The sequence below is a fragment of the Salvelinus alpinus genome, chromosome 6 (genome assembly GCF_045679555.1).
Source record: "Salvelinus alpinus chromosome 6, SLU_Salpinus.1, whole genome shotgun sequence".
NCBI lineage: Eukaryota > Metazoa > Chordata > Actinopteri > Salmoniformes > Salmonidae > Salvelinus > Salvelinus alpinus.
In genome coordinates this window covers 16,898,631-16,926,172 of record NC_092091.1, presented here as the reverse complement: position 1 = coordinate 16,926,172, position 27,542 = coordinate 16,898,631, and the positions used below count along the sequence as shown (strand labels likewise).

At 41.0% G+C, this 27,542-nt stretch overlaps 4 protein-coding genes across 13 annotated transcripts; 2 read left to right on the top strand and 2 right to left on the bottom strand.

Moving 5' to 3' along the window:
• Positions 1-1,331: 1,331 nt before the first annotated feature.
• amn1 (antagonist of mitotic exit network 1 homolog (S. cerevisiae)) lies at positions 1,332-7,447 on the top strand. The gene is made up of 7 exons (XM_071405616.1): positions 1,332-1,473; positions 1,641-1,773; positions 3,317-3,446; positions 3,876-4,093; positions 4,872-4,928; positions 5,292-5,403; positions 6,343-7,447. Exons 1-7 carry the CDS (start codon positions 1,454-1,456, stop codon positions 6,408-6,410), a joined length of 738 nt encoding a protein of 245 aa, XP_071261717.1. The 5' UTR covers positions 1,332-1,453; the 3' UTR covers positions 6,411-7,447.
• Positions 7,448-8,519: 1,072 nt separating this feature from the next.
• Positions 8,520-10,164, bottom strand: etfbkmt (electron transfer flavoprotein subunit beta lysine methyltransferase). Its single transcript, XM_071405617.1, has 3 exons — positions 9,542-10,164; positions 9,315-9,445; positions 8,520-9,230 (listed from the first exon to the last, which is right to left on the bottom strand). The coding sequence occupies exons 1-3, from the start codon at positions 9,814-9,816 to the stop codon at positions 8,881-8,883; spliced, it is 756 nt and encodes a 251-aa protein (XP_071261718.1). The 5' UTR covers positions 9,817-10,164; the 3' UTR covers positions 8,520-8,880.
• A 2,679-nt stretch (positions 10,165-12,843) lies between these two features.
• LOC139578248 (mixed lineage kinase domain-like protein) lies at positions 12,844-27,464 on the top strand. 4 transcript variants are annotated; one of them, XM_071405607.1, is made up of 11 exons: positions 12,844-13,071; positions 17,513-17,962; positions 19,709-19,816; positions 24,806-24,983; positions 25,082-25,182; positions 25,348-25,483; positions 26,049-26,133; positions 26,233-26,387; positions 26,536-26,585; positions 26,761-26,789; positions 27,166-27,464. In XM_071405607.1, the coding sequence occupies exons 2-11, from the start codon at positions 17,515-17,517 to the stop codon at positions 27,196-27,198; spliced, it is 1,323 nt and encodes a 440-aa protein (XP_071261708.1). In that variant the 5' UTR covers positions 12,844-13,071; positions 17,513-17,514; the 3' UTR covers positions 27,199-27,464. The 4 variants fall into 4 exon arrangements, with proteins under 4 accessions (XP_071261708.1, XP_071261707.1, XP_071261705.1 ...); XM_071405606.1 differs by having other exon boundaries at positions 27,099-27,464; XM_071405604.1 differs by having other exon boundaries at positions 26,761-26,901.
• Positions 20,717-24,806, bottom strand: LOC139578249 (putative nuclease HARBI1). 7 transcript variants are annotated; one of them, XM_071405615.1, is made up of 11 exons: positions 23,701-24,806; positions 23,437-23,613; positions 23,285-23,346; positions 23,116-23,202; positions 22,987-23,028; positions 22,745-22,918; positions 22,630-22,665; positions 21,977-22,531; positions 21,792-21,907; positions 21,584-21,695; positions 20,717-21,489 (listed from the first exon to the last, which is right to left on the bottom strand). In XM_071405615.1, exons 1-7 carry the CDS (start codon positions 23,762-23,764, stop codon positions 22,630-22,632), a joined length of 642 nt encoding a protein of 213 aa, XP_071261716.1. In that variant the 5' UTR covers positions 23,765-24,806; the 3' UTR covers positions 20,717-21,489; positions 21,584-21,695; positions 21,792-21,907; positions 21,977-22,531. The 7 variants fall into 7 exon arrangements, with proteins under 7 accessions (XP_071261716.1, XP_071261714.1, XP_071261712.1 ...); XM_071405613.1 differs by having other exon boundaries at positions 22,630-22,918; XM_071405611.1 differs by having other exon boundaries at positions 21,977-22,918.
• Positions 27,465-27,542: the final 78 nt, after the last annotated feature.

The following is a 27,542-nucleotide window of genomic DNA, read 5'->3' as shown; positions in this document are numbered from 1 at the left end:
TTAGGATGAGGCACATTGAACGCCGTTTTGGGTTTTTGCATGTGAAAAAAGATACATGTCATAACACTATTTGACGTTAATACTGCTTCAATCGGTGATGTCACTCGCTCTGAGACCTAGAAGTAGTTGTTCCCCTTGCTCTGCAAGGGCCGCTGCTTTTGTGGCGCGATGGGTAACGATGCTTCGTGAGTGACTGTGGTTGACGTGTGCAGAGGGTCCCTGGTTCGAGCCCAGGTTGGGGTGAGGAGAGGAACGGAAGCTATACTGTTACACATGCAAGACATTTTTGGACTGACCTTGTGATATGCTCATTTAAACAGGAAGGTGGCTGGCGTGGCGGTCCTTTGTGGGCAGATTTTGTCATCAATGTCTGGCATTCTCTGAATTTATGGTGGGAAATGGGAAGAAAAAAAACACAGCCACGCCAATGAAAAGCAAGGCTAATGATTGCTTTGAAATGCTTGCAGTTAGCCACTGATTCCTTCCAAACGACTCATTGTTGAATTTGCGATTTCCAACTTGTTGTGTAATCTTTATGTCCAATGGCCGATGAGTACCGATCTATAATTTCTCTTCATTATTTCTCTTCATATGACAAGGATTAAAAATAATTTGCCAGTAGATTGTGGACTTGATTCATGATGATGATGACTATAACGTGATTTGACGTCATTTTATCTGTGACCAATGACCTCGAGCCTTCTTGGAAGGGCACTTGTAATATAGCTATGGCAGTGGCAGGACACAAAGGGCTGAAATGTTGGCTGTCTACCCTTACTAAGGACTTACATTTAGCGATGAGGTGGTGTTCCGATGAGTGACAGACTGAGCCAATCACGGCGCAATACTCCTATTTTCTGCTGGCTAAAAGTTATTATTTTTCAAAAGTATCTGCAATCTGATTACAATAAAACATTTAAAATAATTTAAAAAGACATAAAAGGCATAAAATACACTTTTTCTCCCCGGGTAGGTGTAGTTTGCCCCGGGTGAAAAGTGACTGACTGGGATTGTTCGACATTGCGTAGTGATGGGAAGTTCGCCTATTCTGTGAAGAGCGAGGCTGCAATCATTCAATTCGCCCTTGCACTCCTTCTAAACAACGCATTTTTATTTTTTACAATTTGTCAAAAACGCAGTCCACTCTGTGTTACAGATTATAATTTTGGAAACAGAAACCTGTATGGAGATCAAATGTTTCATCGATCAAAACATTTGCTGAATTTCGGCCAAAATCTTACTCCATCTTTTCCCACAGCCGACCACTGGGCTTCCTGTCGTCACCATATTTGGTAGTGAGTGGGAACGCCGACCGGATGCTTCACATTTATACATCCGGTGAAATATCTGGCTCATTGTTTTATCTGTGTTTGGATCACCTGTCAGGGAGCTAGCTTTAGGAGGTTAGCTTCTCCATACCTACTTGCACAGACACAGGAGTGCCATTTTGGCAATGGATTCGCTTTTGAATATGTGAGTGGGTAGCTCTGACAGGTTACAGAAATGTTCGTTTTTTGAGCGTCTATGAAATGTGATTTGTAATAATTCGTCTAGCTAGCTTGCTAGGTGTCTAGTGTAGCTAACGTCACCTACTAGTTAGATAGTTACATGTTCATTGATGTACATTTCCATTCTTGCAGAAGCGCCGTATATGTCGCAATCTATGCGGACAGATACCTCAGTAACTTCATGGCTTTACCTGCGGGCATAAAAGACACGCTGCTACGAATCATGTCATCACAGGGCACGGTGACCGACCTAAACATCAGCCAGGTATTAGCTGTGTGTTATATGAAATACGGTTGTCCACTGTGGTTCTGGAGAATTCCTGTTCTGGAACCACAGTGGACACTTTCAGTTCTGACTGTGTGCAGGTTTTTGTTCCAGCCCAGCAGTACATATATCATCCACCAGCAGCGCCCTCAATTGAGCTAGGGCATGTGTTTAGCCAAGGATTATGGATATACTGACAAGATACATCTCTCCACCCTAACAATGGGAGTAATCCACAAAGCGACACAGCAGGCATTGGGAATTTTCCAGTACGTGTGTGTGTAACAGTATAACTTTAGTCCGTCCCCTCGCGCGAACCAGGGACCCTCTGCACACATCAACAACAGTCACCCACGAAGCATCGTTACCCATCGCTCCACAAAGGCCACGGCCCTTGCAGAGCAAGGGGAACCACTACTTCAAGGTCTCAAAGCGAGTGACGTAACCGATTGAAACGCTATTAGCGCGCACCACCGATAACTAGCTAGCCATTTCACATCCGTTACATGTGCACATTATACATCTTAGAGTAGTAAGCAGAATCAGTGCACTCTATATGTGTGTCTAGGTCATTAGGCTAATGGAAGCCATTACCTAGTCCAGTGAGTTTCATTAGACGTGCATTATGAGCATAGGTTTGCATTACTTAAGCACCATTAGACATGCACATGCATTAGGAGTGTGCGTGTCTGTTTATTTTTGTATCATTGTTATGGTTACGCCACCAATAGAATCTTCCAATAAGAAAATGGAAACCAAGCTGAAATGAGTGCAAGGCAAAATGATAATGGTGGCTAAATGCCAGAGGGGATGAGTCATTAACATAAAGAGGAGTTACTATGTGTGTGACGTAAGGATGAAAACTGAATAGAAAGTGTGTGCCGAGGCTGGAAAGTCAGTTGATCCATGAACCAGCTCGGCTTGTTACTTTGTAATAAAGTCTATTTGAATTCACAAGTTCCGGTATCTGAGAAATATGATTGAGCAAATATTTCCACGACACAAGCTGTCTACCTCCCACCTATTATTTTTTTTGGCTTGGTGGATACAATTCAATATAGTAATCCTATTTTGAATATTCGATGAGGGTGGTTGAGGTGAACTGCTTGTATTCAATGGAGAGATGCGCTATGCTACTAGCCTCATACCATGAATATGCATAGCTACCCTGAGACAACTCCGATATGAAGTTTTTTTTCTCAGAGTTGCCGGGATGTCACGTGTCCTATTTATCAGTACATTTGTAACAACTTAAGCATTACAAAACTTCTATTTGATAAAATCCACCCCCCAAAATTTTGATGACCAAATTCGACACACTCTTATTGACCTCCATACAAAAACTGCTTGCTTGGTGGGCAAAAAAAAAAAAAAGACTACCTGTTGGAGGGAGACAGATTTTCCCCCGAGTTGGGCCTCTCTCTTCCTCTCTGGTTTGGCCAGCACTAACACACATGATTCTAATCAAAGTCATGCTATTCATTCTGTGTTACTACTGGGATAGAACCAACTCCTGCACACTTCTTACTGTGTTTGCCCTCAGCTGATGCATCTTGGGACACACAAGCTGGACATGGTGAACTGCAGAGTGTCTGACTCCACCCTGCAACAAATCTGCTGTCCGCAGCTCCGGACAATCCTTCTGCGGGGCCACCCCAGCATCACCTCAGATGGTACCTGCCTACCAAATGTAACAATTTCTGTGTTAAAAAAATCCAAAATCAGTTTACTATTGTTAGTCAGCACCTCTACCAACATTCTTGGATATGCACCAGCTCATGCTTTTTACTGGACCATCTCTTTGTTTACAATACAGTACTTTACAATGTAATGAACATCATAATACAATACATCGCGGTTGATAATGGCTGACCCTTGCTGTGACCCCACTCTCCGAGGTTGTCTCAGGGGGAGTTGGAATATGCAAAAAACACATTTCCAATTTACACATGCATATAATACAGACTTGTACATGTGTGAAACTGGTCAAATTAAGCACTCACAAAGTAATTATTATTACAACACAATATGACATTTGATGTGATCTAATACAATTACATTGCTCTATACAACTAACATGTTGATTGGTCGGTTCTCTGTAGGTGTGAGGGCCCTGGCGGCCTCCTGCCCAGGCCTGCAGGTCGTGGACCTGACTGAGTGTGCTGCAGTGACCGATGAAGGGGTCCTGGCGCTGGCCCACGGCTGCAGTTCGCTGGAGGTCCTCTCCCTCTGGGGCTGCTCTGCTGTGGGAGACGCCGCCCTGCTGGCACTGGCAGGAAACTGCATGCTTCTCCATAGCCTCAATCTCTCGGGAACCCAGGTAATTCAATTGAGTGAGTGAGATGCTTATTCCGTTTTCACTGCAGATTCGCGCACAGATTGGATGACATATCTCTCTAATAAACTTAAAACCTGGGTTTAGGACTGAATACTTTGTGAAGGCTGCGCTCCTATTCCTAAGATTTAGATTATCTTAGTATAACAGGAATTTATGGTTTATCCCTCTGGAACGCAGCATTGCCAGGTTGGTACTTTGACGCTTTGGAAGAGGAACATTTAATTTGTCATCTTATATGGCCTGAATAAGGAACAGGTCAGCCTGTTCCTCTTAGTATCTGTAAGATTGCTCAATCACACAGTTTCAAGTTGCCCTTTTCACTTAATCAGTCTGTTTTATAACTGTTTCTAAACTGCCATGTTATAACTTTTTGTGAAACAATCTTTTGTGGTTTCTGTTAACTGAGGTTGTGTGTCCTTGGTATGATTTATCTGCTACCTCTGGGACTGTTACCTAGTGATATGTAGAAGTAACTGACTCATCCAAGTGGCATATGGCACCCCCCCACACCCCTCCCCATTTTTTTCTATAAATGTATGCGTGAACAAAGAGCGAGTCTAATTGTTTTTTCCCTTGCATGCATGCTCGTAGTAAAGCTTTTGTATATTGAGATCCAACTGACTTCTGAGAGGTTTTTCCACCACAACGCACATTAGAAGTACCAAACTTCTGATGTAGCTAATGTACACTGCTTATTGCTTGTAAGTATTTAGTTGACAATCACCTCAGCAAAACTGAGTTCATATGCGCTTTGTTTCAGGTTACAGATGAGGGTGTCATTGGGCTGGCTACTGCACCGTGCTCTAATAGTTTGAAGGTAAGAAGACCAACAAATGTGCATATGAAAATCATTTCCTCATAGAGGACAATAAAACTCTGTCCCTTTATGCTTTTGTTGTGTAGATCTTGTTTGTTAAACTTAAAAGGATCAATTAATACCCCTAGTATAGTATAAGTGTGCAAAAAAGTAGCTATGTGCACAAGTTCTTCAAGGTGATGGCTATGGCAGCAACTTAGTATCTAAGCACACTTGGAAAGATAACGTCCAACCTTGATTCAAGTCTTATTTGTTTTTATACAAAGACTTCCAAGTGTGAAATTTTCCCATGTTATTTTGGAGCCAGAGTATTATGTCTAGGCAGACAGGGATCTATAAACTATGTGATTGGATGTGTTGTAGGAACTCCAGTTGGCCCGATGTCGTAACCTGACAGGCAAGGCAGTGAGGGCTGTGCTTACAAACTGCCCCAACGTCCGCATCTTTACCTTCGACGGATGTCCTCTCATCACTGGTGAGCCTTTAGCTCAAAGTATAAGTCGTCTACTATAACAGCGTTAAGAATGTACCGTAAGCTCACTCCACAGCTGATTAGAAATGTTGCCGATGGAGTTATCCAATTAGATCTTTTGATAGCTCAAACAGTTGGTAGGTTGAGGGCGGTCACGTGTGTCTGCGAGCAGAGAGCCTGGTATGGGGACCGGGGCAGTGGAGGAAAATGTACTGTTAGCAGCACCATCTGTTTCACTAGCCCAGTCCAGACCTGTATGTGTGTTTATAAATTGGCATTCAAAAGACAAGTGTGGTAAATTTTCAACTGTATAGTGTTAGTTATTTACTCTGAAAATTAGAACCTCACGGACACTAGAGAAGCTTAATTCTTCCCAAAGGGTCGATACAGTTGTAATTCAGACAACCGACATTTCACACAAGCACTGATATTTAACCCTTTCTCCGAGGCTGAGTCTCCTCCTCCACATCTGAACAGCCAATGCATCTCTGTTGCTAGACAGAACCTTAGTGATATCTGTTCTTCCTCACTTCATCTAACCTGACCTCTACCAAAAAGTGCTCACTCCTCCCTAACTCAAGGCTGTCATGGTTATTGATACCAGACTGTCTCTCTTCTCCTCCCAGAGGATCTCTGATGGCTAACAATAACATATCCTGACATAATGTAAACGTTATGCATTACACTCTCTGCCACAGGGACATTGTTAGTTTCTAAAATCTCCACCCATCTCCTCTTATCAATGCCTGCCACGTGTTATTGCTTCCCTGCACTCAACACATTCCAAGCTTAGTTGCACACACTATATACCTTCCTCCTATAACCCTTAACTTCTGGTGTAGACCCTCTAAATCTTAGCACTCCATCAGTGACATGAATAAGTATATTTCACATTCTCAAAACCCAACAACAGCTAAAACCTTAACCTCCTTTGCCTTTCAGATCAAGAGGCCCTGCATAACCTTTTAGACCCAGATAAGTTCCAACAGTTATCATGGACAGTGTACTGAGGGAAAAGTTACCCATAAATGCAGACCTAGGAACAGATTACCCTACCCACAATCCTTAACCTACCCATTAGATTCTGACCCTGGATCAAGACATTAGGAGCAACTTGTACTTACTCCAAGGGAGCACTGAAGAGGATGGCAGGAGGAGGGATGGAAAGAACACACACAAACTCCTTAAAATGATCGAAGCTTCTGGGACCAAAGTGACTGAACTAGGCTAATGGTTGTTATTTACAGTCCGCTAAAGAAAAAAACACCGGTCTCAGTAAATCTTAGCTTTGTAGTGTGATTATCATCAATAACAGTGGTTGAAGATCAAACCTCGATAGTTAGTTGGATGTGCTGCTCAGTGTTGTATTCTCTGTCAATGTTTGCAATTTATACACAAAAACATTTCATATTTATTTATTCTCTAACATTTTTTTTTTGTAAATGCACTTAGGACATTCTTTTCACTGTACTTCATTTGAGATGTCCTTGCTGTAACCTGGTTGTATGCACGCAGCACCCTGTCCTCGATTTAGAAATTGTTACTCCGTTTTTGTTGTAAATATGTAAGCACGAAAGTAGTGATACAATCTTACATTTGGAAATAAATAATATGTTGGAGCAAAGTCTGTTCAGGTACACTGTGATGGGAACTGCCTGTTTAACTATATGATGCATTATTATTATCACACTTAATAAAAACAGGCCCATGTAAATATTTTTATTTTGTAACATGGAAAAAAGATGCTTCTCTCTCTAATATCTGTTTGGACCCTTCACATAGTAGTAGGTTCATTGCATGTATGTTAGGTAAAGGCTCTTCTTAGCAAGGTATGGGCTTCTTTGCCTTTGTACTTCTTATATAAAACAAAGAAGATAAGATGTACCAATGTATACATGACCTTCATTACAGAAGGTATGCTGATGGAAACATGATGCACCTGAGCTCAATTTCGAGTCTCATCGCAAAGGGTCTGAATACTTATGTAATTAAGGTACTTTTTATTTTATTTAGCTAAATAAAATAAAAAAATCTGTTTGCACTTTTTCATTATGGGGTATTGTGTGTAGATTGATGTGAGAACATTTATTTAATGCATTTTTGAATAAGGCGGTAACATAACAAAATGTGGAAAAAGGGAAGGGATCTGAATACTTTCCAAATGCACTGTACATTTAGAATACATTTCAAAGATAAGAAAAGTACAAAGGCAAAGATGGTAGCTGAGAATTAATCAAAGATTCTAATATTTTAGCTAGGCAAGAAGGCCGATAATTATTTAGGGCACAAGGGTCATAACCTTTGTGAAAGGGCGTACATGGACCACCTTACAAACCCTTGGGATAGTACCAGGTTAAAAATAAGGGTTAATGATTCAGCAATCAGAGGGTCAGAGAGCTGCAGCAAAAATGTATCAAGCATATCAGCACCAGAGGATGTTTTTTTTTTTTTTTTTTTTTTTTACACATCAATCTTAAGCAAGGCATCTAGCACATAACAGATAGTAAATTGTTGAAATGAAAACAAAGATTCCCTAGAAGTTGACAGATTAACCGTCGAGTCTGGCAGAGGGAAGAGCAGATGATTGACTGACCAGGGTCAACTACACCACCGTTTCTCTCAAATAAAAAGCCTGCCGAGATAAAATTATGATTAAAAGCATCACTTATCACATTCTTCTCAGTTATGATGCCAGTCAGGCAGAACTTGATAAGGCAGGGATGAAGAGGAATTTGTACGCTTCAGTGCATTTACTGTTTTCCAAAATCAGAGCTTAAAAAGTAGCTTGATTTAGCTTTCTTAAATGAGGTAGTACATCTGTTTCTCAATTGTCTGAAGGATTGCCAGTCCACTAGTCAGTTTTCCTTGCTTTGGCCAAAGCCTGATTTCTCCTCTGAATGAGCTCAAATAATTCCAAAGAAAACCAAGGGTTTAATCTATATTTGACTCTGAATTATTTAAAAAGAGTGTGTTTATCTGCCAGAGGAATAAATATGGAGTATAATTTTTCTAGAGCCAACTCAGGTGGTAGTGGCTAAATCAGGACATGTCATGAATGAGAGTAAGGAGTGTGGATGCCCACTACTGTTAGGTCATTGGATTGCAGTCTGACTGCAGTGTAAGTTTACATGCTTTATTGTTTACACAGATGTGATTGATTGCATTTGAAATATGTACTGTATTACATTTGTTACTTGTCATTTTCAATTCATAGATCTGTGTACAACTTTGTTGTTCAGACAACACCCCATACTACTGTGGCATTATTGCAGGGTTTTGTATAAAAGAGATACGGTTAGGTTTGAGATGTCAAAAGAAGTGGTTGTTTAACGACAGTACATTTGACTTCATGGCAAAGAAGATTGACAAGTTTTGATTGTGTCAATGCCAGGCACTTGCTGATATCAATTCCACAATCATATGTCAAGTGTCACGAGTGCTCTAAAGCACATACAAATATGGTTTTGTGAAAGATGTCTGTCAGAGTTCAGGCAGGTAGCGCCACACAGTGCTGCAGGTCAGTCCATAGTTCTCCTCTCTGACAGCTTTAGGCAGTTCAAACTGAGCCTCCTGACGCAGGAGCCTCCTGATGCCATGTCCTTCAAACTGGGCCCTCCCCGGGTCTCCTATCAGGACCTGTGTCCCGTGGGTCTGGATGCAGCAGTTTAACCAGCTGTGAAGGCTGTCTGCCAACACCTCCTCATAGAACATGTCTCCCAGGAGGATGAGGTCATATTCCTTGGGCTCTGAACTAATCACATTCTCCGTATCACAAGGGAGGGGGTTCAGGCCATTCAGCTCACAGTTCAGCTGGGTCGCGATGGCTGCAACTGGAACGAGGGAGAATCAGGACAGAGGTCTTCATACCCCAATGATAGAATCAATCAGTGAAATGTACAAAAGTGTTGTCTTACCAGGGTCAATGTCATTGGCTACTACATGAGAAGCACCGCAGAACTTGGCAGCTATAGCAGAGGCTCCACAGCCGCACCCCAGATCTAACACTCTCTTGCCATGCGACACTCCAGGGTTACTCAATAGATACCTGGAGAGGTGGTGGGTTATATTATGGGCTTATTAGTGGTAATTAATTTGATCCATTTCATTTGAATACAATAGTGCTTTCAAAACAATAACGTACCTGGCGAGTGCTTGTCCCCCTGGCCAGTATATTGCCCAGAATGGGTCAGAGAAAGGCCACAGTTCTGGTCTTGCATGCCAAAACCGACAATTTGGGGTGAACAGTCTCAAATGGATTTCTGGGGTCAAGTTATGCTTTCTTACTATCTCAGTGTTTTCTATAATAAAGTTCTTTATATCATTATCCGAGGTGAAGCCTTGAAGGTACCTATTTGTACTAGTGCAAAGTGTTTTGACAATGTTCATATAACCAAAAACTCCAAGCCTGGTTAACATTTTGTTAGCTAGCTAGCTACCTAGCTAATTAACGTATTACATTTAAAAAAGCATTCCATCAAACGCACGTTCACAGTAAGCTAATTAGCTGCAAGTCTACCAACTATATAGCTACCGACGGTTCAGTATTTTTACCCATTTCACACAGAAATGTCAACATGTAAATCCTAACCCAGGAAGGCACAAGAGCGTTGTTCCCACACGGAAGCAAAACATGACAGGACCAAATAAATGTACAACGCGTATATGATGCCACTGCACTATAGCGAATAGTACTTTTGGTTCCGCTCCGTACATTTTTTTCAGCCAACCTCATGTGGATGGGGCCAAGGCAGCATCATCTTCCCACTACACACTCAGCGCCATTTTAGGCAGATTTCATAACACTTGATTGGGCAAATGTATTTATTCAAAAATTGGGTAATTTGGTGTCTCTTGATTGAGTAAGAAGTCCTAGGCATGCATGTCAGAACATATTATAACATGCTATTACTATTGTTAGGAAAGAAATTAGATAAGTAGACATGAACGGAAATAATCACAGGAAGTGCACAGCTCTACTGTGCGTAGTAGTGGTGTAGGTGTACACAAAGGGTACGGAAGCCCAATCCCTCCATTGAAAAAAAATGTCACGATACTATCTAAAAAAAAAAGTAGTCGACATTTTGAGATAGTAGACCATACTTATAGGAAATGTTTCTTCATTTGTAACAGTGTGTGGTGATTTCAGAGGTGACACCACAGGTCCCAGACTGGTGGTTCCGGATCTGGTAGGCTACCTAACCAGGTAAAGCTTCAGACCCTAGTTGTAGGGTATGACATAGAAATAAATCTGCTGTTAAAGAGTTTTATATGGGCTATGATGGGACTAGATGTTTTCGAAGCAGGTCATATTGTTTTTTTAAAAACTAGACAACTGCGATTGGATAATAGAACTGAACTTGCTTTATGCAGGGTTGCATAGTGTAGGACTTTGCACCTGTAATGTAAAGGTTAATCACACAGTATGTCATCACCTTTGTGTTGATTGATTAATTCAATAAACTATAAAAAAAATAAAAAAGATTTGCACACTCCATATATAAACTCCCAGTAATTTATTGGGTAAATCACCAACGTTTCAGCATCACTGTGCCTTCTTCAGGATAACATCATGAATACTTGAACAAGATTATGTAGACAAACAGTGCAATTAGTGCAACCAATGACAATAGTGAGGGGTGTGTCATAATGATTAAGTTAATTAGAATGAATTGAGTGAAACTGTTAAAAAACAATAGTTTATGGCATATGAAATATATTAGGCTATTGTTATCATATGCAAACATAATTGAATATTGTACATAATATTAGCATCAACATACATTATTGTTTAATTCAATTTCACATATTTAATTAATTCACACCAATAATTTGGGATTGATAAAGTCTAGGTAGCCTAGCCAGCCAAAGTTTAAATATAAACCAAATTTGATCACATTCATATTTTCTCTTAACACATACACGTATAAATAGGCACATTTTAGGCTATAAATACATAACATTACCGCTTTGTTTCCCCTGGCCAGAGGAAATCAAGAGTGCATAGGCTTCTCTAGGCTACCTGCAGCTGTGGTTGTTATCAGTAGGCTACAGTAGATCAGACTGAAGCACCCTGTTAATTGTGCATGAGTTGACAAATCATGATGAAAATCAGTCTAAACAACAGTACTTTGTCCCTATTTTCAACGCTACTGTGTCAATATTTTTTTAATCAAAAGTGTTGGGGCAAATGCCATCTGGCCAGTAGTTTGTGCTGTGCTGATCACTGCAAAGTGGATAGATGAAAATTGCCACATAATGCTACAAATGAAGGAATATATATATATGTTCTACTATCTCGAAATTTGAAGTTAGTATCTCGAAATTTGAAGTTAGTATCTTGCAATGTTGAGATAGTATTGACATTGTAATGTTTTTTTGGTGGTGGGAATGGGCTTCCATACGTTGTACGTTTGAAATGAAACATACCTTGAGAGACTGTTGTTTTGTTGGTACTTTGTTGGTACTGAGACTTCACTGACATCTGAAACTGAAAGGAGATCACATTGAGTTTCAGATGTCAGTGAAGTCTCAGCACTGACAACAACAGCCTTTCAGGGTATGTTTCATTTCAAACTTACAATAGGTTTGAGGTTGACCAGAGAACAATAACAAGTGCTTGTGATGCGTGAGATTTGTCTTACAGCCTACATCCTGCTGTTGAGAACAATACTTTTTGCTCAAACCATTCATCATAAGTTCTTACTAGAGTGTGTCTGTTTCCTGTCTAATGCTAAAACTGCTGATTGTCATTGAACAGTTGATATGTTCCATGTGTGGAACAATCGATAATGCAACCAATCAACAGATGTGACTATATCACTACTAGTGATATGGGGGATCTGTTCAGTGGTGGAAAAAGTACTCAATTGTCATACTTGAGTAAAAGTAAAGAAACCTTCATAGAAAATGAAATTTACCCAGTAAAATACTACTTGAGTAAGTCTAGAAGTATTTTGTTTTAAATATACTTAAGTATCAAAAGTAAATGGAATTGCTCAAATATACTTAAGTATCAAAAGGTCAGGTAAAAGTATACATCATCTCAAATTCCTTTTATTAATTTACAGATGTATTTACAGAGAGCCAGGGGCACACTCCAACACAATTTAAAAACGAAGCCTTTGTGTTTAGTGATTAGGCCAGATCAGAGGCAGTAGGGATGACAAGGGATGTTCTCTTGATAAGTGCGTGAATTGGACCATTTTCCTGTAAAAATGTAATGAGTACTTTTGAGTGTCAGTACTTTTGGGTACTTTTTACAGAGTTTTTTTCTTTAGGAATTTAGTGAAGTAAGAGTAGAAGTTGACAAATACTGTAACATGCTGACCACATGCGAGCGTTGCAAAATAAATGTGCACATACTTGTTATTCAATCATTGCACCACACTGCAATCAACGAGTGTGTGCATAGCCAGGCGCTTGATGAGCTGCATGTCCCGCCTTTCCCATCTCCTCAGTGGTTTTTAGGAGCATATACCCACATGGGTGATTGAAAAATGAACTGAGGTCCACACTCCAGTCAGTTGTGGTAATGCACATTAAAGTTGGTTGCCAACCACCATATAAAGTTCAAAGAAGAAGCCTGAAGGAGGAGAGATTACTAGAAACAAACTCGGTTTACCCTTTTATCTGTGGATTAATTGTTGGAGTAGAGGACCTTGTGCCTTTCAGGTAAAATAACAACCCAATGTTTATATCCCAGGACAAATTAGTTAGCAACAGCAAGCTAGCTAAATTGCCACGAATGTTTAATGCTTTTCGACATGTTCCCAAATTAATATAGTTGGTTCAGAATTTTTTATCTAATGGAGTCTGGTATGGAATAATTTCCCTTTACCTAAGTGAATTGTTTAAAGGCGTTGCATAGACCCTCAAATATTTCCTTGGGCTCCTGAGTGGCACAGCGGTCTACGGCACTGCATCTCAGTGCTTGAGGTGTCACTACAGACCCTGGTTCGATTCCAGGCTGTATCACAACCGGCTGTGATTGGGAGTCCCATAGGGCGGCCCAGAGTTGTTAGGGTTTGGCCTGGGTAGGCTGTCATTGTAAATAAGAATTTTTCTTAACTGACTTGCAATAAAGGTAAAGTAAAAGGTAAGGGCATACTTAAGTTTTTTTTTTTACATTAGCTTGAAGCAAGTCTTTCTGCCATACAATCTAGTTTCCATGGTGACGCCCTGATTCGCTGACTAAACGGCTAGTCAAAGCAGGGTTGCCATGTCTGCAGTTTTCTGCTAATTGGGCTACTTTGAAAACGAACTATTGTTGCATACATATCCAGATGATGTTGCATACTATTTTGCGCAAAACGATGTCGGTGTTCGAAGCGTAGCGTTAGTCCACTATTGGCTGAGTCACGTGAGTGAGAGGAGACATCTTTTTAAGTCATATGTGGCTATTTAGATTGTCATTATGCCGACAGTAGTTTTTTTCCAACCGTTTTCCAATTAAAACATTTACACTAGAGCTGATGCTTCACAATATTTAGTGTTTTACGCATGCTCACTTCTTGGGGGCTGCGCGAGTAGACATTTTAAATGGAAGTTATGGAACTCCCTCGCGTGCTTCTGTAATGGGGAAAAGTCCTCAATGAAACTGACATTAAATGTGGAGAATGATACATTTGCATCTGTTAGCTATCAAGTAGCCTATTACTTTCTATGGCATTGTAGGCTACCATCTGATATGTTGAAACGACTATATCACAGCCCTTACAAAAAAAAGATTGCAGTTTTGAAACTGCAGTAACTGCAGTCACTGGTATTTTGGATACATTAATTGCAGAATATCTGCAGTTATACTGCACTCTAACTCAGTGGCGACCCACCTTTTTTTGGGGGGGTGCCTGTTTTGCATGTTACTTTGGCATTAATACGTGCCAGATTTAAGTTTGCAAACAAAGTATTTTTTTTGTGTGAAAAATGTGCATACAAACTTGGTCTCTTTTTTGCCTTCTTGAGTAAGGCAGCTCCAAAATGCAGGTATTTCAGCCAAGCTCAGTGCTTTCTGTGATGGTGGGGCAGCCAATGGAAAATACAGAGCTTTAGTAATGTTCTCTAGTTGTGTTGTGATTGGCTCAGTGTTCTGTCACTCACGGGGACACTATGTCACCGCCAAACCTAACGGTAAAACTCAAATTCCGTGGAGTGGGTGTGTGGTCCCGAGTCTGGGTTCAATGGTCTCTTTTCACATCTTAAAGGGATAAACATTCAACATTGGCCATGGTGTCAATCCAGCATGACTTTTGCCGCGCTCAAAACAACTTGAAACTCAGAACTGGGAAATCTGATTTCAGTGAGTTTGAGACAACTGGGAACTCTGGGGGATAAAATGAGCTCCGACTGGGAAAATACGTTTGAACGGTCATCCAACTTGGAATTGCAAGTCGGGGACTCGGGCCTCTTTCTAGAGCCTTGACCTGACGTCTTCATGACTCAACCTTGTTCCCAGTTGTCTTGAAATCACCATAAATCCAGAGAATGCCAGAGGTCATTGGTCACAGATAAAATTTCGTCAAATCACGTTATATCTACAGCAGCTTTGATTGGACTGCTGATTTTGGACAAGGTGAGTCCAAAAATGTCTTGTATGCTGCTGCATAAATGATGTAATATACCAGGGAGATAATACTTCTGTAGCTAAGTGTAACGACTTTCCTCTTCTTCTGACGAGGAGTAAGAGATATCGGACCAATGTGCAGCGTGGTAAGTGTCCATTTTAATATAAAAACTGAACACTACAAAAATACAAAATAACAAAGTGAATAAACAAACGAAAATCAAAACAGTCCCGTATGGTGAAAACACAGACACAGGAAACAACCACCCACAAAACACAATAGACAACAGGCTACCTAAATATGGCTCCCAATCAGAGACAACGACTGACACCTGCCTCTGATTGAGAACCATACTAGGCCAAACACATAGAAATAGAACAGAACAAAACATAGAAAAAACAACAGAATGCCCACCCCAACTCACGCCATGACCAAACTAAAATAAAGACATAAAAAAGGAACTAAGGTCAGAACGTGACACTAAGAAAGTAATACTAAGTGTATGTTGTGTAGTAAGCTGTTAGTAGCCTATGTGCCTCACCCTTATAATTTGGTCCCGTTTCCCCTCCTAATTTCACCTACTGTTTTGACTTGGTGGTGCACATGTAGCCTATAGCCTGTTTTAGAGAAATGTAATTGTTAAATATTGTAAGAGCTTTTTTTGTCTACTTACATGCCCCCTATATTTATCCTACACTTCTGACTTGGTGGACAGGCAGAATAATGTAAGAACAGCCCATGTTCTGAATTCTGTCGCTGTACATTTCAAAAGTGGTGAACAAATAGTTATATTGACTATGTCCGTCCTAGCTCGGTCATTGTCTTCATTGAAATTACAGATTGTCTCTTATCCACTCTTCGTCCACTTATTCCATAGTTTGTACATCTCAATTGTCAGTAGAAACCACATTTGTTTAAGCAAGTCAGCCATGTCAGCTATGTTTTTTAAAAGGCAGTAAATGAGGCTGAATGAAATGTTTCGCTGCCAGACAAGGCTCCGCTGATAGCCAGGTGTAGCAGTGATAAGGTGTTGGGACTGCTGTTGCAACTCTGTGGTTGGGACAGCTTTATGTAGGCCCTAACAGTTTGTGGACACCGTTTGTCACCGTTATCGTGAAATTAATGTATTGTTTAGTGTTGTGTAGTGGGTTTGCTGGCATGCATCTGAAACACTTTTTTTGTTTTTCAAGAGGTAGCCACATCATATCCATGCCATCAACAGCAATTTTCTCAATTTAAAGTACATTTTAGGCCAGAGCTTAAACTGGGTTCGGGAAACCTGCCCTTATTGTTTGTCAAGACTAGTGATAATTTCTTTTGAAATTAAGGCGAAATAAACTTCCCTCAGCTTTCGCAAGAACTCAAACAGCTCATTAGTACCTCACATCAGATGTGTATCAGGGATAAGCAAGTTTCCCTTCCTCTTCCTGACTAGTTTTCAAAAGACATTATCTGACATTACTCAGTGCCAAAATAGCTTGTGGGAAATAAGTGGTTATGGTCAAGAAAACACCTGTGCTGTATTCATTACGCCGATACTTTTGCCAAACATTTAATCTGTTGCTAAATGTTTTGCAACAAACTGTTTACTCCAAACAGAAAACGCAAATGAGTTTCTATTGAACAAATTCAGGTAGGTCACTCCCAGTTTCTTTCCGTTTGCTTTTTATATGGGAAACGGTTTACGTAATGAATACACCCCTGAAAACCTGATGTAGTCGTTTCAGCTGATATCATCAATGCCCTCAGGTGGTAACAATGCCTACACACATACAATCTGCACATAAAATGTCTAACTGATTTGTAGTGGGAGAGATGTCGCCAGAACTTGTAAGGCTGCTATGGGATGGGTTCAACATGAATTGTTGAACAAGGTTTGTGCTCTGTCAACAAGTTAGTATACTGTACTGTATATACGCTTTGGTAGATAGACTTTCTCAGAGCTATGTTTTGGGAAGACCTTGTCGAATGCATTTCTGTTGAGGGAATTAAATAATTCCTCTAATGTATTCATTAATTAAAATCAATCTGTCTATTTATAAGAATTTGTAAGATACTTATTAACATAAAATAGACCGGATACAGTCTTATTAAAATTAGATAATAGTATTTATTCTCGGAGCACGCTACCATTTGACCATAAACAACAGGTTTATATACAAGATATGACGTCATAGGTTACAGAATAAATCTCCTCGTCCTGACAAATAGAAAACAGGTTCAAAAGTTCATTCCAATTTCCCAGCGCACACACATGACACACAATATAATCTATCCTCCTGAAGGCTCACTATAATTTATTACCACTTTAGCAGACAACTCAAGATAATGGAAGACCTAAAAAGTTACTCACTACTATATCTAAACATCTCAGGGCTAAGTTGGGTCAGTTCAACCATAGTTTAACGACCCTTTCTGCTTATTTTATAACCCACAACACAAATCTCTTTTCACCAGGCGTGCAGAGTTCAATTAGTTATAGTTTTATCTAAAGCTAGAAATTGTTTAAATTTTTTATTAACAAAATTCCTAACAATTTCTTCTTTCTCCAGCCATGGACATCATAGATCCCATCTTGGGCATAGCAGAGAAACTCTACTCTCTATGTGGTGAAGTGAAAGCCAACAAGAAGCGATGTCAGCGTTTGGGTATGCGCGTAAAAGCCTTGGAAGAGCTGGTGAGGGCGGTAAAGGTGAAGGGGCTGGGGGAATACCCTGCCCATGTGGAGAACGGCCTGAGTGAGCTCAAACTCACCTTAGAATCTGCCCAGGATGTGGTTAAGAAATACGCCAGTGCCAGCTACCTAAAGCGCATCCTGAAGGCCTACGACCAGGGAGATGATTTTGAGAGTTTGAATGAGCGCTTGAATGATGCAGCTCAGGTGCTCTCGCTTGCCCTGCAGGTGGACCAGAGACAGAAGCTACAGCAGGTGTTTCAAGAGGCGACACGATGGAGAGAGGATGAGGAAGACAGAGAGATTGATTGTCTGGAGCTGCAAAAATGTGAGACACAGGGTACACCATATGTGGGGTGGGGCAATTTCAGGCAGGTGACATTGTGCCAATTATGGATGCACGATATCGGTGAACATATCGTTATCGGCCAATTATTTTTTTTAGTTGCTAAAAATGCCAACGTCGTTATTAGCCGACGTCTAGTTTAACGCCTACGTGCAAAACTGATATCAAAGCTGACGTACATGCCTATATAACGAAGGTACGTGACGTAATGACGCCACATAATGTTGCGCTATACGTGAAACACAGCATTCCTAAACTAGCCCACAATGTCTGCTATGTGGATCGAGCAGTCAACAAAACAAAATTTCAGCGAGACAACTCAGGCAAAATCCACTAAAGCCAAGATAATGGAATTCATTGCCCTTGAAAATCAACCGTTCTTTGTCGTGGGTGATGTTGGCTTTCGCCGACTGGTCGAGCACCGGTTAACACTACAAGGTGCACTATTTTTCCGATGGAACGCAGCCTTTGCCTGTCAAAAAAAGATACAGTAGCACTGTCAAAGCTGTACAAAAAAGTCAGCAAACAAGTAAACACCGGCAACGAACGATGTGTTTACAATACCGCGTTGGTAATAAAGCATAATTTGTTCGACCGCAACTGCTGGGGTAGCTTAGCCTTAGCTTGCTAACGTTACCTAGCTAGCACCAATACAACCAGCCTGAAAACAATTACCAGTAGAAACTGCAGTCATTTTCATTATTCTTATCAATGATTTAGGAATCCTTGTGAGTAAGTATTAGCTAGGTTGCCTATTGAAATTGAACTTAAGTTCATGCAAATAAATAGCTAGCCAGCTACTAAACCCTGTTGCCCAAACCTAACGTTATAAGCAGCCAGCTAGCTTCATCTGGCTAGTGAGGCTCGACCGGACCGGGTTATGTGCTGTGAAGCTAGACACAATAAGGATTAAGCGCAAAAGTGGAATTTGCGTTTTGCCTTCAAAATAAAAGTATGTCATTCACAGTGATGCAAATGAATACAAAGAGTAGAATTATACCACACTTTTATTTTGAAGGCTAACCACAAGTCCACTATTGTGGCTAATCCTTATTGTGGCTATCTTCACATAGATAGGTCCGACCACCATTAATCAAATAAGAACGGTTTTATAAATTAGGGTTATTTTAGATGATGACACATAGCTATATAGTTTGATAGCTAACTATAGCTACTGAAACAGATTATGTCGTGTTATTTGACGTGTATCTTTTTTGACACCCAAAGACCTAAACGGCGTTCCATAGAAATCCTGGTTGAGAATGGAAAAAAAGGAACAATGAAACATCACAGCAAGTAAGTGAAAGAAATAGGTTTATATTATGTTTTACTGGTAATGGGGACATAGGTAAATGCCAACAAAATAACTATTTGGTCAGTGTGTATGTAACCTTTATTTAACTAGGCAAGTCAGTTAAGAACAAATTCTTATTTACAATGATGGCCCGGACAACGCTGGGCCAATTGTGCGCTGCCCTATGGGACTCCCAATCACGTCCGGATGTGATACAGCCTGGATTTGAACCAGGGACTGTAGTGACGCCTCTTGCACTGAGATGCAGTGCCTTAGACCGCTGTGTGGGTGTGTGTGTGTGTTAACTATTTAACAGTACTAGAATGCTTAAGGCAGCTAACATTTTTAATATTGGTTATCAGTATCTGTTTTTTTTTGGCAAGGAAAATATCTATGAGACAAAAATGTCATATCGGTGCCAATATAACCCACAGTGCTACAGTCTCTGGCGGAGGGCACCAAGGAAAGATTGGACACAATGCATGAGAAAATGGACTCCACCAAAAAGGATGTGAAAGACATCAAAGCAATGTTGGAAACCTGTAAGTAAGCCTATATAGATAAATGTCTAATTTAATGTAACTAAAAAAGTTTTGTCCTTAGTTGTTGCCAATTGATCACATTCAAACATCATACGGCATTTGGTAATTACTATTTAATTTGGATTCTGAGCAACTGCTGTGTTCATTAATCTCACATTCCCCAACTAGCACCAGGGGCCTGTTGCACAAAACTAGGATAAGGGATTAAGCCAGGATATCTTGGTGATCCTGGCTCAATTGATCCGTAATCCGGTTGCACTAAAGATGGATAGGGGGCAGGAGGATATGTTATGGTATAAATTACCATGGAGATTTATTCTGTGGAGCTAGCCTGCTCCAGACCAGGCTAAATTCCAGGATCTATTTAATCTCATCCCTAATGTCAGTCAGCAGTCACCACAAATGGAAACCAATAGTTATTTCACTGCTCACTATACATTGTTATCACATATAACTAGACCCACTGTTATTATTTAAACGTTTGTGATCATTAATTTCAATGATTTTGGATAAAAAATGATTTTTAGATGATGTTGCTATCATTAGATAATTTACAGTTTCCCATAGACTATAAGGCTATATATAAAATTATAGAATATTAGGGCCACAGAGGGGAAAAAAACACAAGTCATAATATTGTAACCAGTTGTTTTAAAGGAGGACAGTTGTTAAAATGACAGATGTGGGGCATTTCGTGAAATTGTACTTCAGTATGGTTTCATAAACAAAGACATGCTGATGTGCCAGAATATTAAGTATCACATTGTCATAAGTATCAAAACTGTAAAAACAATATGTAGCTTTTCTGCAGAAAGAACCAGCCTCATAAATTTATGACTTTATCCTTTTTCTTCAGTGTGGCCCTAGTACTCTGTCATATAAACAAATACACATTCCATATGAATATAAAAACACAATGTGTAACATTATGTTCCTTTATTGAATAAGGACAAAACAAAGCAGGTAAACCATCAGCTCCTTTCGAAACTGAAGTCACAGTGACTCTACAAGATGGAAAGCACAGAATCCAAGCATATTATACAAAATGATACATACACATTCAAAGGTCTGTATATAACACACCCTGCATGTCTGCACACTAAAATAAATGCAGGACAAATCCATACACATCAACTGAACAGACAAATGAATGGATGCAGTAGCCTCCCTGCAGCCTTGTATTACACACAGTATACCGCACAAACATCATAAGAGGCCAAATTCGTCAAAAAACGAACCCAAAAAAACCCAAATTCCTCTGCCACCGCAGGACATATTTAACCAAAATTGAAAGCACACATACTAACTAAAATAATTCAACACATATTGGTCCCTCAGCAGCCGACCACTGTCGTCATCAGGGAAGATTGCCGGATTGTCCCAGTCCATGGCTGGTGGCACTCTGGGGGCCCTCTCCTTCCTCAGGCAGGCCACATTGTGGAGGACAGCACAAGCCACAGTAATATCACATGCCCTAACAGGGCTGACCCTTAATTTGTGAAGGCAGTGAAAGCGTGCCTTCAGGAGGCCAAAGGTCATTTCAACTCTGGCCCTGGTCCTGGCATGGGCATGGTTGTAGGCCTGCTGTGCTTCCTGGGGGTCTGTGAAAGGTGTCAGGAGAAAAGGCTGGCAGCCATACCCCCTGTCTCCCAGCAACACACCAGAGAATTCACCTGTCAACACAAAATCTCATCATTACTACCTCATAAACACAGTGATATTCTTGACACAGCCATGATGGTTATAAATAGGGGTTGTGTGGCTTACCTTGTGATAGGCACTGATAGATTTCAGAGGCCCGAAAGATTCTGGAGTCATGGACTGAGCCAGGCCATTTTGCCACAACATTGCTGATCACACAGTCAGCATTGCAGACCATCTGAAATCATAAGATGAGGAATATTACACCAATCAATGCACATCACTGGCAATGCAGAGTGTTCGTCAATGGACAATATCAAAAAGTTATGTTCACCTGAACATTAATGCTGTGAAAGGATTTCCTATTCACAAAATCGGCCTCATGGGCACCTGAGGGGGCTTTTATCCTTATGTGTGTGCAGTCCACTGCACCAATGACATTGGGGAAACCTGTCACACAAAGTAATGAGTATCCTACTATGTGTTAACAGTTGTCCTGTAATTTGTAGATCCTCTTACCTGCAATCCTATAGAACTCCTCTTTGATGTCACAGAGTCTTCTGTGGCCAGGGAAGGAGATGAAGACATCTGCTAATGCTTTGATAGCCAGACACACACTCCTTATTGTGCGGCAAATTGTGGCCTTGTTCAGCTGTTCTGCATCCCCCACTGAGTACAGGAAGGCTCCACTAGCAAAAAAGCGCAAGGCCACACAAACCATTTGCTCCACACTCAGTGCATGGCTCCGTGCAGTGCGGTGCTTAATCCTGGGACCCAGTAGTCTGCATAGATACCTGATGCCATCTGCAGAAAACCTGTATCTTTCATATAGATGGTCATCAGGGAAGGCCAGTGGGTCCAACCGGTCCCTGAAGACCCTTTCTCGCCTGAAGGCTCTCCTCAGCACAAGTGCTTCTTCATCCACCACATCTCGCACGAATGGGCATGCCATTGTCAGAGCAGAAAGGAACACACAATTTTGGGCCTTCATATAGGCTAGTGGCCACACCTGGTGCTGGGGGGGTGGGCAAAAGAGGGCGATGCCTTATAACGATGACTTGGTTGTACTGATTGCTGGGAAAATAAAAAAAACCTTAGAAAGATGCCACCGTCCTGTGTGCTCACAATAAGAGCTCATATGTCATGGCTCACTTGACTTTACGAGAATATACCTAATTTTTATTTTGAGCTGTGTCATCTTCTTGGAGCTGGGGGAGGAAAGAAAAATAATGATTAATACATTTGTGTTACAGTTAGCATACAGTGTACATTGAAGGCATATCTCACCTCCCTCTCAAGTTTTTTTATTTCAAGGTCCAGTTTCCTAATTGTCCTCTTTTTTATTTCGGACTCCAGTGCAAGATTTTCCATCTTTTTCTTCTTGTACTGAATGTCTATGTCTGCCAGTTCTATTTGGCGCCGGAGGTGGTTGCCATACAACTTTCTGATAGCTTGTGAGCTCTGTGAACACAATACAATTAGCGCAGCTGGAATTTGGCAGGATGTGGTGTCCTTTTATTAATACGCACTATGTTGCCAGGCTGGTTTTCCCACTGTATAGCATCTGGGTCCTGTAAAAGAAATTAGATTTTTTGATTTTGATGAGGACTCCTCACCATTGTAGAGTAAATAGTACTTTCACAGTCTTAACATGATACCTCATGCCTTCTGGAATCCAGAGAGATGGTCTCCTCCTCATCATCGTCTCCATCATGTGCTGTTGCTGCTGCACTGGGGCCTTCACCCTATCACATTTAATCGGATTCATATTGAAGCTAGTAGACAAGACATGCCAGGCCTACAGTATGCCTTTGATGGAGTACTCACTGGATCAGCATCGTCTGGTGCTTGTGCTGGTGGCTCTAACAGGAACACAGTGCTGCCAGACACTGCAAGGCAATAGGTAAACCAAAGTCAGACAGTCCAAATTGATTCAATATGAATGTGGTTGTATCCCATGTAGAGATGGAAGGACATACCTTGAATGAAGCGGGTGGCATCTTGGGAGGAACCTATGCTCGTCTCTTTCCCCCCAGGGATCCCCTCTAAGACGGGCCTGCCTTTATTTAGCTCCAAGGCCATGTCCTCTGCTGGGGTAAAGTCAGCCTTTGGTGACCCACCACCCGTGCCTTGTCTGTGGGTATTCTTTTTCACTGCTAAAACAGTACAGACAATGTGTGAGCAGGCACCTTCTGGGTACAATATATGCTTGTGCTTTGTTAAATATTAGTCAGGGACCATACCATTCTGCAGAATGTTCTTGTATTTGATTTTGACCTGCTGCCATGTCCGTTTTGGCCCGTTCATGTTTAATCTACACACACACACACACACACACACACACACACATTTAATGGAGTCACACTGCAAAAAATTACTTGGTATTTTTGTCTTGTTTTCAGTAAAAATATCAAAAAATGTATCATAGCTTTATACAGTGTGATGGAGTTACTTTACACAATTTCACTCATATCTGCAGTGCATTTCAATTAAAAATTTAACCGTTTCATAATTACAGTACAACTGCATTTTTGGAGATGTGAATTAAATATTTGAATTGTAATTGTGATGTTTCAGCGGAGCGGTGAGTGTGTAATTGTGCACTACTTACGCATTCAGGCGGTCTGCAATACTTTGCCACGCTTTTTCTCTTTGCTTTATCACTGTGGCGGTGTTGCCTTTCTTCTTAATTATATCTTTTACCTCCTCGTATGCCTCCATGAGGATTTGTGCTTCCGACGGGGAAAAGTACGCGGCTCTAGTTGCCATGGTAAATCAGTTAATCTGTGATCTGTGGCGGGGTCTATTTGAGTGAGCCGTGAGCGCGCACCTATCCAGGATTGGTTTCACCTGGCTTAATGAATCCGTGTCTGCTCATCCTGGCTTGGTCTTTGTGCAACCAATTAAGCCTGGACGCACATGTTTTGGCTTCATTGAGCTCAGCTGAGTCATTTATCCCGGATGTCTTAATTCTACTTTTGTGCAACAGGCCCCAGGTGATAAAAAGGGGCTGAGAGTCTGTTTGTTCCTGTGTGGTTTACACCTTTCTACGTTTTTGTTTGATACTACAAGCACTATTGTTCCACTCACACAAACTATATTGACGGCACTCTGCACAGATAAATTATGTGCATGGGATGGTAAACAATGTGTCATTCAAATCAGATCCCAAAACACAGCACAGTTTTGCATCCTGCACCAGGCAAGCACCCTCCATCCGCACTGTATTTTACAACACTGTGTGTTGTCCTGTGGTACCTTGAGTTATCTGTGTAATTGATGTGTTATGTTCCTAAGTGCCTGTGTGACTTTATGTTATTGGCTTTGTTGTGTGTTATCCATTTACAGTACAGAAGCCCAGCATTTTAATTCAAGACATCAGAGAGATTAAGCCAGAGGAGCTGACCTACGACATGCCCAAAGAGCCCATATTAAAAAATGAAAACTCAGTTTTGTACAAAGGAGAGTATAACAAATTCACAGTAGCCATCAAAAGATACACCTACCCAAGGAGCACAAGCCCAAGGTATGTAGTGTAGCATACAAGACATCTCAGAATTATTGTAGTATAAACTTCAGTTCTAAACATCTATTTTCCTAATCGGTAATGTTTGTCCCACGCAGTCAGGTGAGAAGCATCTTCAAAAAGGAGGTGGAGACTATGAAGCGCTTTGAGTCGCCAAACATCCTGCGAATGTTTGGGATCTGTGTCCAGCAAGAGTGCGGTGAGTGGGCTACTCTATTTGTTTTACAGTATGTGAAATAGTTGCTGAACAAATAGGAGATGGGATATAATCACCATGTGATTGCAGGATATGATATCAAAATGTGATGATGATGTGCCCTTGTTGCATTTAATCATCCTTTTCTCTACCCTTGTTGTCCTGCAGGTCCCAATCCAAACTACCTTATTGTGATGGAGTTTTGTGAGAAGGGCAGTCTAAGAGAGGTGCTGGATTCCCAAAGTAAGCTGCCCTGGGACAGAAGGGCCCGCATGAGTCTGGATGCAGCTCAAGGCCTTTACAGGTACAGTATACCACTCTTTACCCTGTGCCTTACACACGTAGCCCAGACAGTACACCTATTACACATGAAGCACCATCTCTGCCATATCGTTGCCATAAATGTGTTAAATTTATATAATTTGAACTAAGGAATTGGCCTATCATACATTTATGTTAAATAAGGTCTCTGTCGCAACCAGTACAGACACCTTCAACATGAAATGTTGGCGGACATGAAAGGGTTCCACCAGCGTGGTGGAAAGCGACACCAAAAGCTGGCTAATAAAGTCACACCTCTGATGGTCGCACCCCTGCCACAGCCAAATGTCACTGGGTACACATCGGGTACAATTTGGCTAAATTCAACAGAGGAACGTTGGATGCTATTCATGCATCTTATGATCCACCTATTAACTTCTACCCACCAATAATATACAGTATGCTCTGGTGTTTCCCCTTCACTAAAATAATGGGTACACTGTATCTGTGCCCTGTGCCTCGCTCACCAAAGTTCACAGAACAAGAAAGTGTATCCTAATCACACTGAGCTACCCTGACATGACTAGCTAATCCCTCTCTCACTGTAGATTACACCAGTCTGAGAAGAAGTTTCAAGTGCATGGATGCATCAACAGCAGCAAGTTCCTAGTAGATACCGGGTACAGAGTGAAGGTATGAGGTTTAATGCATTCCACTACACATCCATGTGTGTTTGGCACTACAAAGTGATAGGCGAAGTACTCCACCTCAATGTAATTGTTGTGTGGTCAGCTAGGAGGTTTGGAGCTGGCGAAAACAGAGACTTCGTTGAAGAAGTCTAAGGACCGGAAGAGCTGCTCCTTATGCTGCAGCTCCTTATGCTACAGCTCCCCGGAGCAGCTTGAGAGTATCAACAACCCCTACAACAAAGCCTGTGAGATGTACAGGTCAGCTTTCCATCACACACTCAGATATTGTAAATGAATGTAAAATCACAAACCCATTCAATTTTTTATGTTGAAATGGTATTTGTTAGTCTAATGTAGGCCCTCAGTCTACTGCAAGCTCACTCTGTTTGAATTGTGTCCATTGCAGTTTTGGCATTGTCCTGTGGGAGATTGCAACCCGCGAGATTCCCTTCAGAGGTGTGTGTCAACTCTGTTAGTGTTTATTAAACACAGCCTTTCTACTAACAGCAATGCCAATGATACATCTGAAAATAGCATGGTTGGATTTTCTCTCTCTCTATAAGCAAATGGTTGCTCTGTCATATTTAGACATCTGTCATTCCATTTCTGTTTTCTCTTGTCTTCTGATCAGACTGCTTACCAGAAGAGGTGTTAAAGAGGGTGAGTAAAGACAAATATACTGAACCTCTTCCTGAAGACTCCCCAAAACAGTTGGGAGAACTGATCAACGCCTGTCGCTCCTATGACAGCTTCCACAGGCCAACGGCAGGAGGTAATACCTTCAACACACACAACTAATAGGCCTAGACATTATGACATACTGTAGGCCTACATACAATTATTTCACCTGTTCCATATTGATTCCTATTTGTCCTGTTATACTTGTTTCTTATTTCCATTCTGATCATCATCATTAAGAGGTGTTATAATACCCAGGACAGATTGTGTAATCAAGTCTGTCTGTTTCAGTGTTGGTGGACAAGCTCCGCAAAGTGGTGGAGCAGTTAGAGGAGGACTAACAGAGTTTCATCTCCAGAGTTCTCAGAAACATGGCTGGAGAAGAGGATAAACAAGAACAGTTATCAGGTCCAGTTTAAAGACATCAACTGACCGCCCCAAATTCATCATGGGATGATCAACACCACACCTACAGACGGTTGATCAAGTGCCTGTGATGTCATTTAAGCCTAGTACATTTTCACATCATTAGTCAGGAATAACTTTGAAACTGTGAAATGATTTGCAATTGATTTGACAAACTATTAAAGCAACACCATCAAATGTTTGCTACTATGGTACAAAGCTTTGAAAATAAATACAATATTTAATAATGAAGCGATTTGTTTGTGAGTGACAATTTACAGTATTCAGGCCAGTATTCATTAGCATAATATTTAGTAGTCTGGCGCCGCA

Bases quoted from the DNA above. Each gene is read 5' to 3' on its own strand.
- amn1 (XM_071405616.1), top strand. From the start codon at position 1,454: ATGGATTCGCTTTTGAATAT. The intron at 1,474-1,640 runs GTGAGTGGGTAG...CCATTCTTGCAG, and splicing joins ATGGATTCGCTTTTGAATAT to AAGCGCCGTATATGTCGCAA. The intron at 1,774-3,316 runs GTATTAGCTGTG...GTTTGCCCTCAG, and splicing joins CCGACCTAAACATCAGCCAG to CTGATGCATCTTGGGACACA.
- etfbkmt (XM_071405617.1), bottom strand. From the start codon at position 9,816: ATGTTAACCAGGCTTGGAGTTTTTGGTTATATGAACATTGTCAAAACA. The intron at 9,446-9,541 runs GTACGTTATTGT...CCACCTCTCCAG, and splicing joins GGGGGACAAGCACTCGCCAG to GTATCTATTGAGTAACCCTG. The intron at 9,231-9,314 runs GTAAGACAACAC...CCCTCGTTCCAG, and splicing joins AGCCAATGACATTGACCCTG to TTGCAGCCATCGCGACCCAG.
- LOC139578248 (XM_071405604.1), top strand. From the start codon at position 17,515: ATGGACATCATAGATCCCATCTTGGGCATAGCAGAGAAACTCTACTCT. The intron at 25,484-26,048 runs GTACAGTATACC...CTCTCACTGTAG, and splicing joins GCAGCTCAAGGCCTTTACAG to ATTACACCAGTCTGAGAAGA. The intron at 26,586-26,760 runs GTGTGTGTCAAC...TCTTCTGATCAG, and splicing joins CCGCGAGATTCCCTTCAGAG to ACTGCTTACCAGAAGAGGTG.
- LOC139578249 (XM_071405608.1), bottom strand. From the start codon at position 22,448: ATGAAGGCCCAAAATTGTGTGTTCCTTTCTGCTCTGACAATGGCATGC. The intron at 21,908-21,976 runs GTAAGAGGATCT...TTTGTGTGACAG, and splicing joins GGAGTTCTATAGGATTGCAG to GTTTCCCCAATGTCATTGGT. The intron at 21,490-21,583 runs GTAAGCCACACA...TTGTGTTGACAG, and splicing joins CTATCAGTGCCTATCACAAG to GTGAATTCTCTGGTGTGTTG.